Source organism: Haliotis rufescens, unplaced genomic scaffold, assembly GCF_023055435.1.
Source record: "Haliotis rufescens isolate VD_foot unplaced genomic scaffold, xgHalRufe1.0.p SCAF_58, whole genome shotgun sequence".
In the NCBI taxonomy this organism is placed as follows: Eukaryota; Metazoa; Mollusca; class Gastropoda; order Lepetellida; family Haliotidae; genus Haliotis; species Haliotis rufescens.
In genome coordinates this window covers 524332-543800 of record NW_025964312.1, presented here as the reverse complement: position 1 = coordinate 543800, position 19469 = coordinate 524332, and the positions used below count along the sequence as shown (strand labels likewise).

Sequence of the window (19469 nt, the reverse complement as noted above, 5' to 3'; positions counted from 1 at the left end):
TCTGCAAACACATACAAGCACACCGAGAACCCTTGGGTCTACTTGACAAATACTGAGTGATCGCCACAATAAATAATGGAAAGATTTTCTTCCAATCTGTGAAAAATATGAGACGGGGTACGGACATACCCACTTTCGATTCTTTATAATACTATAGTTAATCTGTCACGACATGACAGATTTACTATATGTATAGCAATATGGAAAAATCGTGTGATCCTTCACTTCTTTTGAGTAGTATATTGTTGAAATGCAGCATCAAAATTTCTGCTAATTTTATTTTTTTAAATTAATATTTTATTTAAAACAAGCTGTTTGTGGCATCTGTGTGCATTGAACGTCAGTGGATTCACATGAAGCATGACGATGCTGACGGACTACGTATATGTGTTTTTCATTTATATGGGGACAGTAGGGGCTCAGTGTGTATTTCTTCCTCTGTAGGTACTTGGGGACAATTATATGTAAGACGAGTGTTTAATAATTAGTTTCTTATGGCAGATTCCTAGTTTGACTCAAGCAATGTCCTTTTACTTCACAGTGCCGATCAGGATTATCATGGAACAATAACTTTGTCTCAAACGATAAACAATTTATGAAGTTTGAATTAATGAGCTTTCGCTGTACATAATTTGCTCTTAAACACTTAAAACATCAAACGAAACAAACAGACAAAATTCAACATTAAAATTATTTATACACATCTTGTAAACAAAAGTTAAATACTTCTGACAAAAAAGCCCTTCCCCATCTAAATTGGAAATTACTTTAGGTTGTTTTTTTAACAATATTTCTTTTTCTTCAAATTTGATAATTGAGAAACGGGATTTGTAATACTGTAAAACTGTTGTTATTAATATCTAGCCTAGGAAACAAGCACCTGTTTCTTGAGAAACATTCAGGTAAGGTAACCTGTCCAACTCGAGCCATCACAGTGATGACATGGACACATTGTAACAATCTGTTACAACTTGGGTGGGATTTCTTGGTTCAAGAAGAAAGTCAAACTTCAAAGAATTAAGTATTTCTGAACATGGAAAGAAATGGATTAAACCGACATTAAAGGCACATCGATCAAGTAGGAAAATTAAAGAGGAAGAAAATATTTATTTTAAATTTGTTCAGTTTGCTCCTGAGGTAGCAGTGACTGAAGTTTTCAAATGAAACTAGAAGATATCTGAGATCACCTTCTCCCAAGCTGCCTGACCTCCATTTTCCTAAGGTCATCTGCAACATGGGTTCCATTAAGAGGTAATAAAATCTTTTTTCTTCAGGAACAAAATCAATAACAGTGTGTGTGCCTTTCATGAGAGGGATATGAAAAAAGCAGTATTAAATCAACACACAAAAAACGAGTGGTTAAGGTGGATTGTTGTTTAAATGAGAACCTAATGTGTTGAGATCGCTCGACCCAAGCATTACACAGATTTCTCGGGGAGAGTTATTTCCACGTTCTCCGGGGCGGCGTCACCTTCGTCCTCTTCTTGTCCAGCAGCCATCTACAAACATACACAAGTATTAAACACCAGTCCGACGTCAGATTAACTTAATTCTGGTGGACGCGACGTTAAACCCCATTTCACCTCACCTCACCTTAATTCTGGTTATTCACCTTAAACACCTTATGGAGGAGTTATCCCCCTTCCAACATGATTGTGGCAGACAAGCCAACTTATTTGGTCAACAAATAACAGATTCTACAGGATCTTGATCGACTGGCTGATAGATGCTAACACAAGACGGCTAGTCAACAAATAACAGATTCTAAAACAGGAAATAAGCAATGTGTATCTGCCTGACACCAGGATCTTGTTCAACTGGCTGATAGATGCTAACACAAGACGGCTAGTCAACAAATAACAGATTTTATAACAGGAAATAGGCAATGTGTATCTGCCTGACAACAGGATCTTGTTCAACTGGCTGATTGATGCTAACACAAGAGGTGAGGTGAAATTGGGTTTAACGTCGCGTCCAAGATTATTGCACTTATATAGCGACGCTAACACAAGACGGCTAGTCAACAAATAACAGATTCTATAACAGGAATAAGCGACGTAAAAGGCAACCTATTGGATCAGGTGGTCAGACTCGCTGACTTGGTTGATGCATGTCATTGTATCTCAATTGCATGCATCGATGCTCATGTTATCAATCACTGGATTGTCTGGTCGAGACTTAGTTATGTACAGACTGCGAGAGTGGCGTTAAAAAACAAAAAGAACCAACAAGAATACATTGGCCATATAATCCAAATAATATGCACAAACAAACAAACGAATGGTTTTTAACCAATTCTTTTACAATGAATGATGCTGATCTCTCCGTCTCCGCTTACCATCATTATGGTGGCTGTGTCAGCCAGGGCTTGTTTGGCCAGGTAGCGCTCTCTCTTGATCTTCAGTTCCAGCGCCTCGGGCACGTCCGGCACCAGGATGTCAATCATCCGGCAGATGCCGAACACGACATGCTGTAACATTAGTGTCATGACATAACAGGGATTCGAAAACATGACATGACATCTTCCCCACGACAAATAAACGGTCAGGGTGCCATTGTACACACTACATGACATCATCCCCACCACAAATAAACAGTCAGGGTGCCATTGTACACACTACATGACATCATCCCCACCACAAATAAACAGTCAGGGTGCCATTGTACACACTACATGACATCATCCCCACGACAAATAAACGGTCAGGGTGCCATTGTACACACTACATGACATCATTCCCACGACAAATATAACAGTCAGGGTGCCGTTGTACACACTACATGACATCATCCCCACGACAAATAAACAGTCAGGTCGCATTGTACGCACTACATGACATCATCCCCAAGACAAATAAACAGTCGGGGTGCCATTGTACACACTACATGACATCATCCCCACGACAAATAAACAGTCAGGGTGCCATTGTACACACTACATGACATCATCCCCACGACAAATAAACAGTCAGGGTGCCATTGTACACACTACATGACATCATCCCCACGACAAATAAACAGTCGGGGTGCCATTGTACACACTGCATGACATCATCCCCACGACAAATAAACAGTCAGGGTGCCATTGTACACAGCCATCTTAACGCTGAGGTTATCGTAACTCCCAGACTTACGACAGTCGTAGCGCTATGGTTGTTTTGTACAACGGCACCCTGGTGTCTACAGTTAGGTAAAACTATGAGTGTAACTACGGCAGTCATCGAGGGTGTTATTCTGCATTCTTTTGCTCTTGGTGCACTTATTAACTACCCGTGAAGATCCGGGGTAGAATAGGTCTTCAGCAACTCATGCCATAAAAGGCGTCTATGCTTGTTGTAAGAGGTGACTAACGGATCGGGTGGTCAGGCTCGCTGATTTGGTTGATGCATGTCATTGTATCTTAATTGCATAGACTGAGGCACAGGATGTCAGTCATTGGATTGTCTGGTCCAAACTTGATTATTTACAGACTGCATATAGCTGGAATATTGCCGAGTGTGGCGTTAAACAACAAACAAACTTATTAACTACACATACCTTCACACTATTTGATGCATAGGGAAATCTCTCTTTTCTAACAACAGTTTGCAGAAAAATATAACAGTTTGTACACTTAACCAATACGTTAACAACATATGGATAAATTATTCATCTTAAAGAAAACTACATCCTGTCTAACTGGCACCAATTAACAACTACAACAACAAACTCAGTGCTGTAGGCAGTCGGGGGGGGGGGGGGGATTATTTTTATAGAAAACAGTTTTATTTGAATCAAGTTGGGGACAAGTAATACTTGTACAAATATTTGCCCCCCCCTGTCAAAAAAAGTTAGCAACTGCAACAAACCACAGTTGAATGAGAGAATAGAAAATACGTGTTGTATGGCTGAAAGCTGGAGAGCAAGTGCCACTTGATCCGATGCCACTCAACAAGATGACATAGTAAATATAAACAAACGCTCCTATTCTGAACGTGCCAAGAGCGGATCTAGGCTAAAGACGATGGCACCGTGCAAACCAGCACGTAGACGCACAGAATGAAGGTATTTAGCTGTAATAATAAGAGCAACAGTGCCAAGCCTGACGTTGACATAAAGGCATTTAGTTCTAATCACTAAATGTTATTAACAATTTCGACTTTCACGACATAAACTGAAATACTATTCCTGGTGTTCCACCCAGTTTACACACTGGTGACTTACCTCAAACAAGATAACAAATCCTAACTTGACTGCCAAGAGCCGCCAGTAAAATAAGGAATACTCCCCATTAGGATCTCGGAAGTCTTTGTATCTGGGGGGCAGAATACATCAAGTTATTGCAAGAACCCTGGCCATGACTGTATGAGGCACCTACCATATGATATTCTGTAGGATGCGTGGAATTTTTAAAAATATTTTTTATTCTAGAGAAATAATTTTTTCTCCTGTTTAACTCGCAAGACATGTTGGATCCCCCAACAAAATGTGTCGTGATTTCTTGTTTTTGTGTGTGTCTTCAAGCATGCCACATACAATGAGTGAGTGAGTGAGTATGGTTTTACGCCGCTTTTAGCAATATTCCAGCAATATCATGGCGGGGGACACACTGAAGTGGGTTTAACACAATGTACCCATGTCGGGAATCGAACCCAGGTCTACGGCATGACGAGTAAACGCTTTAACCACTAGGTCAGCCCTACACAATATTCCAACAAGCAGACAGAATCTCTGCCTGACATTGGGAGCTTGGTAGTAGAACAGGAGAACATGAAAACTTCATATAGCTTCAATACATATGTAGCCAAGTCGTCTAAGGCGCCGTGATTCGCTGTGCAGAGTTGCATCCTTTGGGCACACCAGAAACCTATGATTGTAGGTTTCGAATCCTGGTCACCCCCGATTATGTTTCTAGGTTTGTCAGCACCATACCCGTGCTCGCAGGTTTCACCGAAGTGGTAAACGTCTGAGACCTGCATCACTTCAGGCTTTCCTCCCACATTAAGCTGACACGCCGTGATATAACTGGAATACTGTTAAAAGCGGCGTTAAACCCAACTCACTCACTCAATACATACGGTGTGCACGGTGTATCATTTCACCCACTGCAGTCAAGTACTACTTACCTTCCAACTGTGTGTATGACATATGAAGGCAGTATAAAATAACTATAACATGTGTACATATATATTTGCTTTGCCAAAAAAGAAATATATGAATAATTTGATTGTTCTATTGAACAGAAATGTCTACCTGGTAATAGTGTCACAGACCGTTTTATTAAAACTGCATTGACAGGTATGTTTAAGAATGTCAACGCAAAACAAACTCATTTACCTTTCACAAACCTCAAGTTTATGTAAAAACTAACATATGAATGATGCATGACATATAGAAGGAAAAAATGAAATGAAATGATTTATAAGAAATATAAAGATAACACTAATATTGATATAATCTTTTCATTTATTAAAATGAGTGAGTGAGTGAGTATGGTTTTACGCCGCTTTTAGCAATATTCCAGCAATATCACGGCGGGGGACACCAGAAATGGGCTTCACACATTGTACCCATGTCGGGAATCGAACCCAGGTCTTCGGCGTGACGAGCGAACGCTTTAACCAGTAGGCTACCCAACTGCCCCTAAATTTTTAATACTGACAATGTAAAATAAGACGAAGCCCAATCACATGGAGTATATGCATGTCAGAGAAATATCCTAATCAATCACTCTGAATTAATACATAATAAAACATCATTTCTCGCTAATGAAGTACAGGAACAAGAAGAAAGAAAAGCCATGATTCAAATGAATCAACTGTAAAATGCTTCAAAATCGGAGAAAATCCATATCCTGTGAAATTTGGAAAGATTCGGCAGGTGAAGGAACAACTGACAGGGATGAAGAGAATGATTGGATTTCACAAAAACATGATGAGGAAATTGAAATAGGGATCTGGGAATGTAAAATCGTTAAATCTATGGCAGATGCACTCTGACAAAACATGTCAAGAAGCAATTTCATAAGGAAGCTGAATGACCTTGAACGAAAAATCATGAAAAACAGATTTGTTTGGTCCCGAGAAATGCCAACACTAAAGTTGGAGGAAATTAGGAGCAAAGTTGGTTTGGGGTTGAAAAATGAAGAATGTCCAGAAAATAATTTAACTATTGTTACGGATTTAGCCCAAAGTGCCCTGGGCCCGTTGCACAAAGCAATTTTAGCATGATGGGTATCGTAAGCCTTTGTTAGCCTAGGTAAGCCTTTGTGAGCTACGATCACCTTAGCACTAAGATAGCTTTGTGCAACTGGAGCCCTGATGTCTCTACATGTGTGAGGCTCTTGGCCCTGTTCCGCAAAGTGATCCGAGGTGATTATCGCTAAGATTAATTTGTGGAACGGTGCCATGGGGTCTCTGTGGGAAAAGTTCAGACAAGTCATCAGAGTCTGGGCCAAAATAGTTAAAGACTGCGAGCCTAACTTGGCTCTTAGCATCTTTTTCAGCAGAATTTTGAGTCATTATGTGGACTATTATTAGCTGAGCTTAAGTCACTGGACAAGTCGCAGACTGCCATCAATCCTTTCTTTAAAATAAAAAAAATATTTTGAAATTGATGGTTTTTAAATTTTTAAAATTTTTTACAGGAAGGTATTGAAATTGATAATTGTCCTCACGCAACAACTGCTGTGCTTTGGAAGCCAGGCCCTTTCATTGCACACCCCATCACGGCAAATATGACAATCAAGGTTTCTCCCAGAGACTAAGATTGAAAACTGATATTATTGTAGTTTCGATTCATGGCGAAGCATGTCAGTGAAAATGGTAGCTACAGCTACTGCCCGGAGAGCGGAAGATCCGGGGTTCGATCATCGGCCGCGTCATACCAAAAATCGTCAAAAGATGGTACTTGTTGTTACCCTGTCACATTAACGGCCTAAAACAAGGACTGGTCGGCTTGGAGTCAGTATACTGTGTCTGAGTGGGGTATTCATGTTAAACAGCGTCATGATATTTCTATGGGCTATCACTATAAAATCTATAAAAATCACACACACAGACAGCCACACACACATTGTATGCACGTCACTATATAAGTGCCATAATCTTTGACGCAACATGAACTCTATTTCAACTCACCTACGGCCACGTGTAATTGACAGACAAAGGGCACAGATCCGTTCATTGTTCCCGGCTGAGCTAAACTATGGGTGAGTGAGTGAGTATGGTTTTACGCCGCTTTTAGCAATATCACGTCAGGGGACACCAGAAATGGGCTTCACGCATTGCACCCATGTCAGGTATCGAACCAAGGTCTTCGGCGTGACGAGTGAATGCTTTAACCACTAGGCTACCCGACCGCCCCGATCTCAGTGTACAGTGAATTGATTGTAGCTTTTGAGCAATTTCCATGGTATTACATGACAAGCCAAATGGCAAAACTTTGAAGATGTATTAAAAAAAAAAGACTGCCACCTGTGAACACAAAGAGTTCTACCTGCACGGCTGTTTCAGAGTGCCTGGCGGCGCATCTGACAAGGTGAAATTTGTGTACCCTGTCAACGTCCAGCTATACTCGTACCGATACAGGAGTTTCGGTAGGAACTCGGACGTGAATGCGATTAGGAACGCCTGTAAAAGACAATGTGACGGTTAGTGGTGTCAGTACCTGCAGATTTCATTCATTGTCCCGTTCGGCGATGTCGACAGTGTAAAATTGGTGTAGCCACTAAGAGACCAGTTGTACTCGTACTGGTACAGCAATCGTGGCAGGAACTCCGACGTGAAAGCTATAAGGAAGGCCTGAAAATAGTCAACGCATCACATACAGCGTGGTTTGCTAAAACTTGTCATCACGAATGTCTCAACTTATTACAAATATATTTACTCTTTTAATTGATTTGTCAATAAAGGGAAAGCAGAAGGTACTTGCCTATCAATCTACTCTATATAAATGATGACTTTGGGCAAGAGAAATGTATCTTATAGTTTCATACCAGGGTAATACCGTATTTTCTTGAGTATAGTGCGCACCCATGTATAATGCGCATCCCCCTCTAGCGGATTCAGTATTTTGGAAAGAAATTTGAATGTCAAGCGCAGAAAAAAATTACCCCGTAGATCTACCCCTTCAGCGAATTCCGGTAAACGAACGGGTGATGAGAAACTTGGTCGGTACAAATTCGAAATTTGAGATAAAAAATCACCAGACGTGTATGTTATTATTTAGGGGGTTCTATTTTTTTTCTGATATTATGTGCTGTATCACAATAGTTGAATGAGAAAATTAATATTATTATTTATCCAGGCTCAGCATACTTTATCCTCTGAGACAAGAAAAATATTAAATATTAAATTTAATCTTAACTTATTCGTATTTTACTCAAGGGAGTTTTTCCATATCTAAGCAATACTGAATAAATGTTTCATCACATTGAGGCCTCTCATTACCAATCCTGCAAAGTTGTTGCATCGTCGCTGAAACCAAACTGAACTGTGTAGAATACAAAGTAAAATATCATCAATACCCAGAGCTACAGATAAGCCACGTATTTGCATAAAATAACCCCCAAAACTATTCAAAACCCAATTAATTTCAATTAACTAGCTTACAGAAACGCATGCATTAAATGAAAAGCACAATTTTTGAAAACATCATGCGTAAATACCCAACAAAGGTTTTTCAGCATGAGTACAATGGAGCTAATTTCCGAAACACGATTACTAGCTCATTTACTTTCTGAGTCAAGCCTATATTTAGAACCGTTATATACATCTAAAACATTATTTCATTTTTTTTTAAATCTCAAAATGCTTACTCATTTTGGAAAAAAACCAATAGAGTGATGAACAGATGAGTGAAAAAAAATATTGGTTACCCAATGGAAATGTAATAGCCTAATTAAAATAGAAACCTTTGAGTAAAAACTCAATTGCTCAAAAAGTTATCTGGAGCTCTGCATCCCAGACAAGGTTAGAGAGGCGTTGATAAGTCGCACTGCTTTTTAGAATGTTCTTTTCAAGATCCGTATGCAAACAACAGATATTTTACGCCCGTTTCCTAATGTTCATGGAAAGTATGTTCGAAACATACAAATGTTGATGAATGTTGTTTTAAGTTTCTTTTTTTGGTTTATAAGTTAGATAAAACACTTCCCCTCGGGTTGTTGTGATATTTAAAACCCTTTTCCTCGGAAAAATGTGTGTTTTAAATATCCTAACAACCCTCAGACGTGTTTTATCCTATACATAACCACCAGCCATTAATGATTAACAATATACGTATGAAAAATTTAGTGTTCCTTAACTTCTATTGAGTAGAATATATTGTCCAGGACTACAAGAATAACATTGTGCTGTTATACATACATGGTTGTTTCCCATACAGGGGCTGAATATCTGAGAAATATTTTTTCAGTAGACAGGGTATACTACGTACATTGCTGATGACGGCTAACTGTGCCAGGGCATCGAGGATCTGGAACCACACCCCAATGTCCTCCGCCCGCTCAGCCACAGGGCGACGCGTCTCACTCACGAACTTGTTGGCATCAAGGCGTATCTCCACCCAGTTGTTGAGGAGGGCAAACAATGGCGCCAGTGGGAAGGCAGCAACGAAGATGGTGATGAAGCCGAACTGTAGGACTGGAGGACCAAGACATAAGCACACATCAGCAGCAAGTCAAACAGAACCATGTCCTTCGTTCTGGATGAGTTTATACCTCTCTACCCACCCCGACAACTCACCCATCTCAAGGTACTTCTGGAACAGTCCCTCATACTTGGTAAGTTTATACCTGTCTACCCACCCCGACAACTCACCCATCTCAAGGTACTCCTGGAATATTCCCTCATTCTTGGTAAGTTTATACCTGTCTACCAACCCCAACAACTCACCCATATCCATATACTCCAGAAATATTCCCTCATTATCGATGAGTTTATAATCCTCCTCCCACCCCAACAACTCACCCATCTCCAAATACTCCTGGAATATTCCCTCATTCTTGGTAAGTTTATACCTGTCTACCCACCCCAACAACTCACCCATCTCAAGGTACTCCTTAAATATTGCCTCATTCTTGGTAAGTTTATACCTGTCTACCAACCCAGACAACTCACCTGTCTCCATATACTCCTGGAATATTCCCTCATTCTTGGTAAGTTTATACCTGTCTACCCACCCAGACAACTCACCTGTCTCCATATACTCCTGGAATATTCCCTCATTCTTGGTAAGTTTATACCTGTCTACCCACCCCAACAACTCACCTGTCTCCATATACTCCTGGAATATTCCCTCATTCTTGGTAAGTTTATACCTGTCTACCCACCCCAACAACTCACCCATCTCAAGGTACTCCTTGAATATTCCCTCATTCTTGGTAAGTTTATACCTGTCTACCAACCCAGACAACTCACCTGTCTCCATATACTCCTGGAATATTCCCTCATTCTTGGTACGTTTATACCTGTCTACCCACCCAGACAACTCACCTGTCTCCATATACTCCTTGAATATTCCCTCATTCTTGGTAAGTTTATACCTGTCTACCAAACCCCAACAACTCACCGGTCTCCATATACTCCTGGAATATTCCCTCATTCTTGGTAAGCTTATACCTGTCTACCCACCCAGACAACTCACCTGTCTCCATATACTCCTTGAATATTCCCTCATTCTTGGTAAGTTTATACCTGTCTACCAAACCCCAACAACTCACCGGTCTCCATATACTCCTGGAATATTCCCTCATTCTTGGTAAGTTTATACCTCTCTACCCACCCCAACAACTCACCTGTCTCCATATACTCCTGGAATATTCCCTCATTCTTGGTAAGTTTATACCTGTCTACCCACCCCAACAACTCACCTGTCTCCATATACTCCTGGAATATTCCCTCATTCTTGGTAAGTTTACACCTCTTTCCCACCCCGACAACTCACCCATATCCATATACTCCAGAAATATTCCCTCATTCTCGATGAGTTTATAATCCTCCTCCCACCCCAACAACTCACCCATCTCAAGGTACTCCAGGAATATTCCCTCATTCTTGGTAAGTTTATACCTGTCTACCCACCCAACAACTCACCCATCTCAAGGTACTCCTTGAATATTCCCTCATTCTTGGTAAGTTTATACCTGTCTACCCACCCCAACAACTCACCTGTCTCCATATACTCCTGGAATATTCCCTCATTCTTGGTAAGTTTATACCTGTCTACCCACCCCAACAACTCACCCATCTCAAGGTACTCCTGGAACAGTCCCTCATTCTCGATGAGTTTATAATCCTCCTCCCACCGAGTCTGCATGGCGTTGCTGTCTATCCTTGCCTTAAACCGATGCCAGCATGTTTTCATTTTCCTGGAAGAGTAGAACAAACCATCACATACAGGGCACAAGACACCGAGTCCCAGGGTAGAACAAGGGCCGTCCTTAGACACAGAGTACCAGGGTAGAACAAGGGCCGTCCTTAGACACAGAGTACCAGGGTAGAACGAGGGCCGTCCTAAGACACAGAGTACCAGGGTAGAACGAGGGCCGTCCTAAGACACAGAGTCCCTGGGATACGAGGGCCGTCCTTAGACACAGAGTACCAGGGATACGAGAGCCATCCTTAGACACAGAGTACCAGGGATACGAGAGCCGTCCTAAGACACAGAGTACCAGGGATACGAGGGCCGTCCTAAGACACAGAGTACCAGGGATACGAGAGCCATCCTTAGACACAGAGTACCAGGGATACGAGAGCCGTCCTAAGACACAGAGTACCAGGGATACGAGGGCCGTCCTAAGACACAGAGTACCAGGGATACGAGGGCCGTCCTAAGACACAGAGTACCAGGGATACGAGAGCCATCCTTAGACACAGAGTACCAGGGATACAAGGGCTGTCCTTGGACACAGAGTACAAGGGTAGAACGAGGGCCGTCCTTAGACACAGAATCCCAGGTTAGAACGAGGGCCGTCCTTAGACACAGAGTACAAGGGTAGAACGAGGGCCGTCCTTAGACACAGAGTACAAGGGTAGAACGAGGGCTGTCCTTAGACACAGAAACCCTGTTAGTCTGGAAACCCTGTCAATTTGTGAAACCTTGCCTGAAGGACGATGGCTGCTGTATACTTAAGGACATTTCTCCTCACCCATGGATTCTTAATCCAGAACTGTGTTCACCTGGATGATTTCACTGGGAACCATCATCATCAGCAGGTTTCACGACATCATTGTTCATCGCCAGTGCACACCATGACAACAGATCTCCCAACTACAAGCCCTTGTATTTCATCTTTAGTGATTGTGCTTTGCTAAGATATATATATTACCTACCCACTAACACAGACTGTTACTTATCTGAATTTATGGGAGTGGCATTGAAATGTAGAAACTCGTACAGAAATTGTCAAGAAATTTGTATAATTTACGTGCAAACTTTCTAAACAGAAAACAAAACTTCCTTCTATTAAAAGTTATGCAATGCCACTGATGGTGTAAGATGCTGCCATTTACTGTTCAGAGTTGCATCCCTTAGTTGTGCCAGGATCCATGTGTCATTGGTTCAATTCACAGATTCACCCTGATTATGATCTACTCCCAAATATTCATCTGAAATAACTGTCCGATGGCGCTTCCAACTCACTCATTCAACCAAATTAAGAAATCTACTCCCAAATATTAGTCTGTAATCTTGGTTTGAGTCGGATGACGCTACTTACGGCACTAACACTTCCTGTGCGTTGTTTATCATCTGTTTACCAATCATGATGACGCCCAGCTGCTGGGCTAACTCAATCAAACAGCCTCCATTGTTACACTGTAACAGAAACATGTTACCTGTAACAATACAATGCACACACTTATATTATATCACAATTATAAAGTTTAACATTTCGTCTGAAAATTCCACTTAGGATATTGAAAATTCAACTTTATTTAGTTCTTTGAACTTAAAACATATTTATAATTCAACTTTCATGTGTCTCATGATTCTATAAACATATCAATAGTGAGGTGAGATGAAATTGGGTTTTACGTGGCATCCAAGATTATTGCACTTATATAGTGTGTGTGGCTGCGGGTACTAGTCCGGACTGATGCCGATTTATAGTGCTAGCCCACTGAGATACCATGCTGCAGTTTAACATGAATACCCCACTCAGACACAGTATACTGACTCCAAGCCGACCAGTCCTTGTTTTAGCCCCTTAATGCCGAGCGCCAGACAGGCTAACAACAAGTACCATCTTTTAACGTCTTTTGGTATGACGCGGCCGGGGATCAAACCCCGGACCTTCCGCTCTCCGGGCAGACGCTCTACCCCTAGACCACAGAGGTGGTCAAACATATTAATAGCTTTGATAAGACTGTGTATTATTTCATAGAAGAACATGTTTCTCCTGTTCTAGTTTTACCTCTTCACTCCTCAAGCCAAACAATCGGCTGTAATGGCCTGGGTAGCCAACAAATCTGGAAAAAGTGAAACAGATATTAAACAGAGAAACTATTCCGTCTCTACATGGTGTTATCATTTATCAGGTAACATTATCTTAAGCGATGGCAACACCACAACTGAATTCAAGCCACATCTTAAAGGGATGCTCTGCTGCACATCTGGTGCCCTGCCTTGGCCTAGACATAGATAAAACCATGTGACAAACTAAGACATTGTCCTTGTAATTTGGTTTCATAATTACTGAAATGGTACTCATACAATTTGAACCAGCAGGACAAGGAACTTCAGGGACATTAATCAAATTTGCTTGGACTGCCAATTATCCAAGCCAAGTCCCCCTTTAAATACAAGTAGATGTGACCATTGGGGTCGTTCTTTTTCTATGGTATTGATGCTATTGATAAGCAGTAAGTCCTCCTTTAAATACTACTAGGCATGACCATTGGGGTCGTTCTCATTCTATGGTATTGATGCTATTGATAAGCAGTAAGTTCCCCCTTTAAATACTACTAGGCATGACCATTGGGGTCATTCTCTTTCTATGGTATTGATGCTATTGATAAGCAGTAAGTCCCCCTTTAAATACTACTAGGCATGACCATTGGGGTCATTCTCTTTCTATGGTATTGATGCTATTGATAAGCAGTAAGTTCCCCCTTTAAATACTACTAGGCATGACCATTGGGGTCATTCTCTTTCTATGGTATTGATGCTATTGATAAGCAGTAAGTCCTCCTTTAAATACTAATTATATTAGGTGTGACAGTTTAGGTCATTCTCTTCCTATAGCAACTGTATTGGCTCTCATGACCAGTAGTAAGTTCCCCTTTAAATACTAATTATATTAGGGTTGACCGTTGGGGTTGTTCTCTTCCTATCACGATACTATTGGCTCTCATGACCAGTAGTAAGTCCCCCTTTAAATACTAATTATATTAGGGTTGAGCGTTGGGGTTGTTCTCTTCCTATCACAATACTATTGGCTCTTATGACCAGTAGTAAGTCCCCCTTTAAATACTACTTATATTACGGTTGACCGTTGGGGTCGTTCTCTTCCTATCACAACAGAATTGGCTCTTATGACCAGTAGTAAGTCCCCCTTTAAATACTATTTATATTACGGTTGACCGTTGGGGTCGTTCTCATCCCTTCACAACAGTATTGGCTCTTATGACCAGTAGTAAGTGCCCCTTTAAATACTCATTATATTAAGCTTGACCATTGGGGTCGTTCTCTTTCTATCACAATAGTATTGGCTCTTATGACCAGTAGTAAGTCCCCCTTTAAATACTACTTATATTAAGCTTGACCATTGGGGTTGTTCTCTTCCTATCACATGAGTATTGGCTCTTATGACAAGCACTAAGTCCCCCTTTAAATACTACTTATATTAGGTGTGACAGTTGGGGTCGTTCTCTTTCTATCACAATAGTATTGGCTCTTATGACAAGCACTAAGTCCCCCTTTAAATACTACACAATTAGGGATCACTGTTGGGGTATAAATCTAACTAATCTATTTGGCAACAGATAAATAGCATTAGGACATTTTCATGATTTTATTAACTTTGATGAATGTTTTTCCATATCATTGCCCTATTTGAATACAAGCTTCAGCATATATTGGAACACAATCAGTCAATGTCCTAGCAACGGAACCGGTCTGAAGGCCAGCGAGAGACTGTCTTACCTTCCTTTGAAGAAAGCAATATAGATGATGGAGGAGTAGAAATTGACGAATTGGAAAATGAACACTTTAAATGTCAGCTGGTCTTCAAATTCGCTCTGAGTTCGATGCATCTCTGCAAAAATCAAAGCAACACATTGAACAGCATGCTTTGATGGCCAATTGATCAGTGAGTCTTCAGGAGCTCTTTGAAAATGGGATCATATCATCTGCTCTCATTCTTCAGGTACCACTGACTTAGTTTATTTGACAAGCATAAACGTGTCAACAACCTGAGTCCATCAATTCGAAATTTTACGCTCTGTAGGGACATGTTGCATAAAAGAAGAAAATATAAGAGACATTTGATATTCTGGAGAAAAACACACATTATTATACAGCCACTTTAAAGCTTCTGTCAACATTGCTATTCAAATATTTTCTGCATAAACACGGATGAGTGAGTGAGTGAGTGAGTTGGGTTTAACGCCGCTTCTAACAGTGTTCCAGTTATATTATGGCGTGTCAGCTTAATGTGGGAGGAAAGCCCGAAGTGATGCAGGTCTCAGATGTTTACCACTTCGGTGAAACCCACGAGCACGGGTATGGTTCTGACAAACCTAGAAACATAATCGGGGCGAACCTGGATTCGAACCCACAATCATAGGTTTCTGGCGTGGCAAAAGGACGCAACTCTACAGAGCGAATCGGGGCGCCTTAGACGACTGGGCCAGCCGTGCCCCCCATAAACACGGATGACTACAAACTGACACTAAAATCTAATGATCTGAACTAAATATGATGTCATCATAGTGATAAATACGTTCAGCCACATAATATATTGAAACTAATACAAATACCAAATTTCAGTGCATTCTGAACAAAACTGGCAGAGTAAGGCTTAAAAAATATAAGAATTGGTTCTCAGGCAATGTTTTTTTAAATAGTGCAGACGGACGGTGTCTTTTCTTTTTTTCAGTTGTACAAACTAGTACGTAACCAATAAACAGTTGTGTACAATCAACCTGGGAAAGGGCCTCCCTACATTTAAATGATGAGTAAAATACTGGAATACAAGTTAGACTTTTTATATATAATTTTAAAAAATTGATTTAAAAATGTAATGTGCGGCATACTTTATGAGAAGTGCCTGAGAACCAAGACTATTATTTTCTTTTAGCCTAATGGCCGAAAATGGATTCTTCAATATGGCTGCTGTGGCTGATTGGATTCTAAAATCTGGAACAAATTTGGGGTGTTATCATTGTTAAAATTTCAGCTTCGGTGGCCTCATGTTTCTGAGGAGATGTTTACAGTGTGAGGGAAAGTATTTTGAAAAACTTTGGGTGCATGGTCAAAGTGTAAAGGTTTGGCTAAAAAATATAATAGTCTTGGTTCTCAGGCACCGCTCACATCATCATAACGTTCACCGCAAGTTTCGTTTTTATTTCCATTTTTAAAAAACAAACCAAACATCCTAAAATATTCCAACTCCAACGGGTATTCCCGTAATTTACTCATCAAGGAATACTCATAAGGGAGGCTCTTTCCCAGGTTGATCGTATTTGGTTACACAACTGTTTATTTGGTTACATACAAGTTTGAACTAGGAAAGAAAACAAACGCACCGCCCGGCCGCACTATATTTTAAAAAACCCGCTAAGAACCAATTCTTTTCTTTTTTTAAGCCTGAAATTAAGGTCAAAATGTATAATATCACAAAATATGAAACACATTGTTAAAATCGGATATGCTCAGTTAAGTTTGCTAAATTGCTTTTGTTTCCAGTAATGTAACCATTTGTTTTAACATTGGTAAGAAATTTGGCATTTCCCAGCGGGTTACATAATATTTTTACCTTATCTGTCAGCAGGCGCACACCTGTTCAGCAACCAATCAACAAGGAGTACCTAATTGCATGGTGAGAGAGTGATTTGTACATTTTCTTACCCCACTGTGTGAGTTTTAAAGCCAGTTTTTCGTACACCCTGCCGAGCGCCATAATAAGCAGCAAGTTGACTACGGCAGCAGACAAGCTGGCAATCATGGACGCTTTCGACCGCAGCGCCTTGTTCTCGAACAGTGGGATGCTCACAAGCACCCTATACATGATCACAGCGATGATGAACACGATGACAAGCACCATCTGCAACACAAGCAGACAGTCGTAGTTTCAGGCCTCAAAGTTTACATTTTTAGCAAGTGGCCATATGGCTACAAGTATTTTTTATCAATATACAAGCTGTACCATAGTAGGGGACACCTGAAATGGTCTTCATACAATTTTCGTGTGGGGAAAAGAACCAGGACTTTCGGCCCTACGAGTAACCATTGTGCATGTCAGGCAATTCTATTCATGAACATAGTGTAACAACAACAACAACAACAACAACATTATGAACAAAATCCAGGTTGTTTGTTTGTTGTTTGACGGCGCACCCAGCAATATTCCAGCTATATGACGGAAGAAAGGGGTACTCAGATCTACCCCTTCCTTCCCATTACCCAGACCTACCCCTTCTTTGCGAAAGGGCTGTTCTGAAGCGACCTGTAATGGGATGTCCTCAGATCTGTGGTTGGCGGTAGCGAGAACTAAGATCTGATTTTAATGGGATTGCTGTGATACAAGAAATGTTTTATTAGGCAAATGAGCCCTTTCAACTATGTGACTCACCATTATGACAATGACAGCCATGCCAGAAAGTATCCTCGGTATTCGGTCCCGAGGGTTAAAGTAGGGCTCCTTCACCCCAGTGATCGGGTTCTCCTTGAACTCAGGGGCCTTGGCAGCATACTCAGGTCGGGGGCGCTCCTGAAGCCAAGCAAATGTAATACAGAGCAAGTTCCAACATGTAATACCCAGACCTAACCCTTCCTTCCCAATACCAAGACCTACCCCTTCTCTCCCAATACCCACCCAAATCCATTCTTCCAAAATACCCACCTCTACCCATTTCTCCCCATATACAGAGACCTACCCCTTCCTTCCCAATACCCAGACCTACCCCTTCTCTCCCAATACCCACCCAAACCCATTCTTCCAAAATACCCACCTCTACCCATTTCTCCCATATACTGAGACCTACCCCTTTCTGCAATACCCAGACCTACCCCTTTCTTCCAAAACCCAGACCACCGATTTCTTCCAATACCAAGACCTACCCCTTTCTTAAATACCAAGGCCTATCCCTTTCTTAAATACCAAGACCTATCCCTTTTTTAAATACCATGACCTATCCCTTTCTTAAATACCAAGACCTATCCCTTTTTTTAATACAAAGACCTATCCCTTTCTTAAATACCAAGACCTATCCTTTTCTTATATACCAAGACCTACCCCTTTCTTAAATACCAAGACACACGCCTTCTTCAATTCCAAGACCTACCCCTTTCTTTAATACCAAGACCTATCCCTTTCTTTAATACCAAGACCTACCCCTTCCTCCTCAAAGTCCAGCACGTCCCAGTGGTGAGCTAAGCTGGCATTCTTTCTCTTCCAGTATTCCAAAAATGTCACAGCTGGGGACACAGAATTAATTCAACATTCATTCAACCACAGAAGCAAGGTCTAGTAAACATGCCATACCAACCAAACAAACATTTTTTCATTATTGTAAATCTTGAAATTCACGCGAGCATGAATTAAATGCGAGTGGTCTTTGCTCGCATTATTAAACATTGCATTTATATCAACAATAAGACATTTTGGATAGCAGAAATACCAACTTAGACATAGTAAACAACTACCGTATTCGATGTAATAAGCGCCCGGGGCGGTCTCAAAATTGGAAGTAGTTGGCTCTTATTAGAATATAATTTTGGTGAGAACAAAAACAGAGTTGAAAAATTGTAAATTTCGTAGTTTATGCCGACAGCCTGACATGATACAAAAGAAAAGTATGTGAGTATCATTCACGACAGATATATTTTCCAGAATTCAATTGCCCACAATTAAGGGTGCATATAACACACGAGTGCGTATTATACATGAATCAATAAGTCTTGTGCACATTGATCAATCAGAAGGGCTGCTTATTGGGATTGTTCACCAGCAAATATATTAGAAAATATCGCCATGGGCGCTTATTAGAGCGGGACACTTATTACGTCGAATACGGTATATATTCCACACCACTGTTTATTGAGCAGCACTTGTAACAAATACATAAACAATGTCATTCAAACACTAATTACATCCTGTGAATTGTCACTGCTGGGGTCAAGACAAGAGTTCTACTCACTAATGTCATCACTGATCACACCTGCAAATCCAGACAGACGCCACCCACGCAACACAGTGTCTTTGTTCTTTGCAATTGCATCAAAGGCCGACACGAGCCAGCGCGCATGTAGTGGAAGTACTCTAT

General features: G+C 40.9%; 1 protein-coding gene across 4 annotated transcripts in view; it reads right to left on the bottom strand.

Moving 5' to 3' along the window:
• Nucleotides 1–759: 759 nt before the first annotated feature.
• Nucleotides 760–19469, bottom strand: part of LOC124112825 (anoctamin-7-like) — a 148018-nt gene continuing 129308 nt past the window's right edge. For all 4 annotated transcript variants that reach the window (XM_048385382.1, XM_048385383.1, XM_048385381.1 and 1 more), the window contains 12 exons: nucleotides 18539–18621; nucleotides 17777–17914; nucleotides 17053–17248; nucleotides 15127–15238; nucleotides 13397–13451; nucleotides 12701–12798; nucleotides 11226–11350; nucleotides 9418–9623; nucleotides 7648–7781; nucleotides 4204–4294; nucleotides 2339–2470; nucleotides 760–1499 (listed from right to left, as the gene is read on the bottom strand). In XM_048385382.1, the coding sequence (XP_048241339.1) occupies nucleotides 1419–1499; nucleotides 2339–2470; nucleotides 4204–4294; nucleotides 7648–7781; nucleotides 9418–9623; nucleotides 11226–11350; nucleotides 12701–12798; nucleotides 13397–13451; nucleotides 15127–15238; nucleotides 17053–17248; nucleotides 17777–17914; nucleotides 18539–18621 (1451 nt within the window). In that variant the 3' untranslated portion in view covers nucleotides 760–1418. The remainder of the gene's footprint in view (nucleotides 1500–2338; nucleotides 2471–4203; nucleotides 4295–7647; nucleotides 7782–9417; nucleotides 9624–11225; nucleotides 11351–12700; nucleotides 12799–13396; nucleotides 13452–15126; nucleotides 15239–17052; nucleotides 17249–17776; nucleotides 17915–18538; nucleotides 18622–19469) is intronic.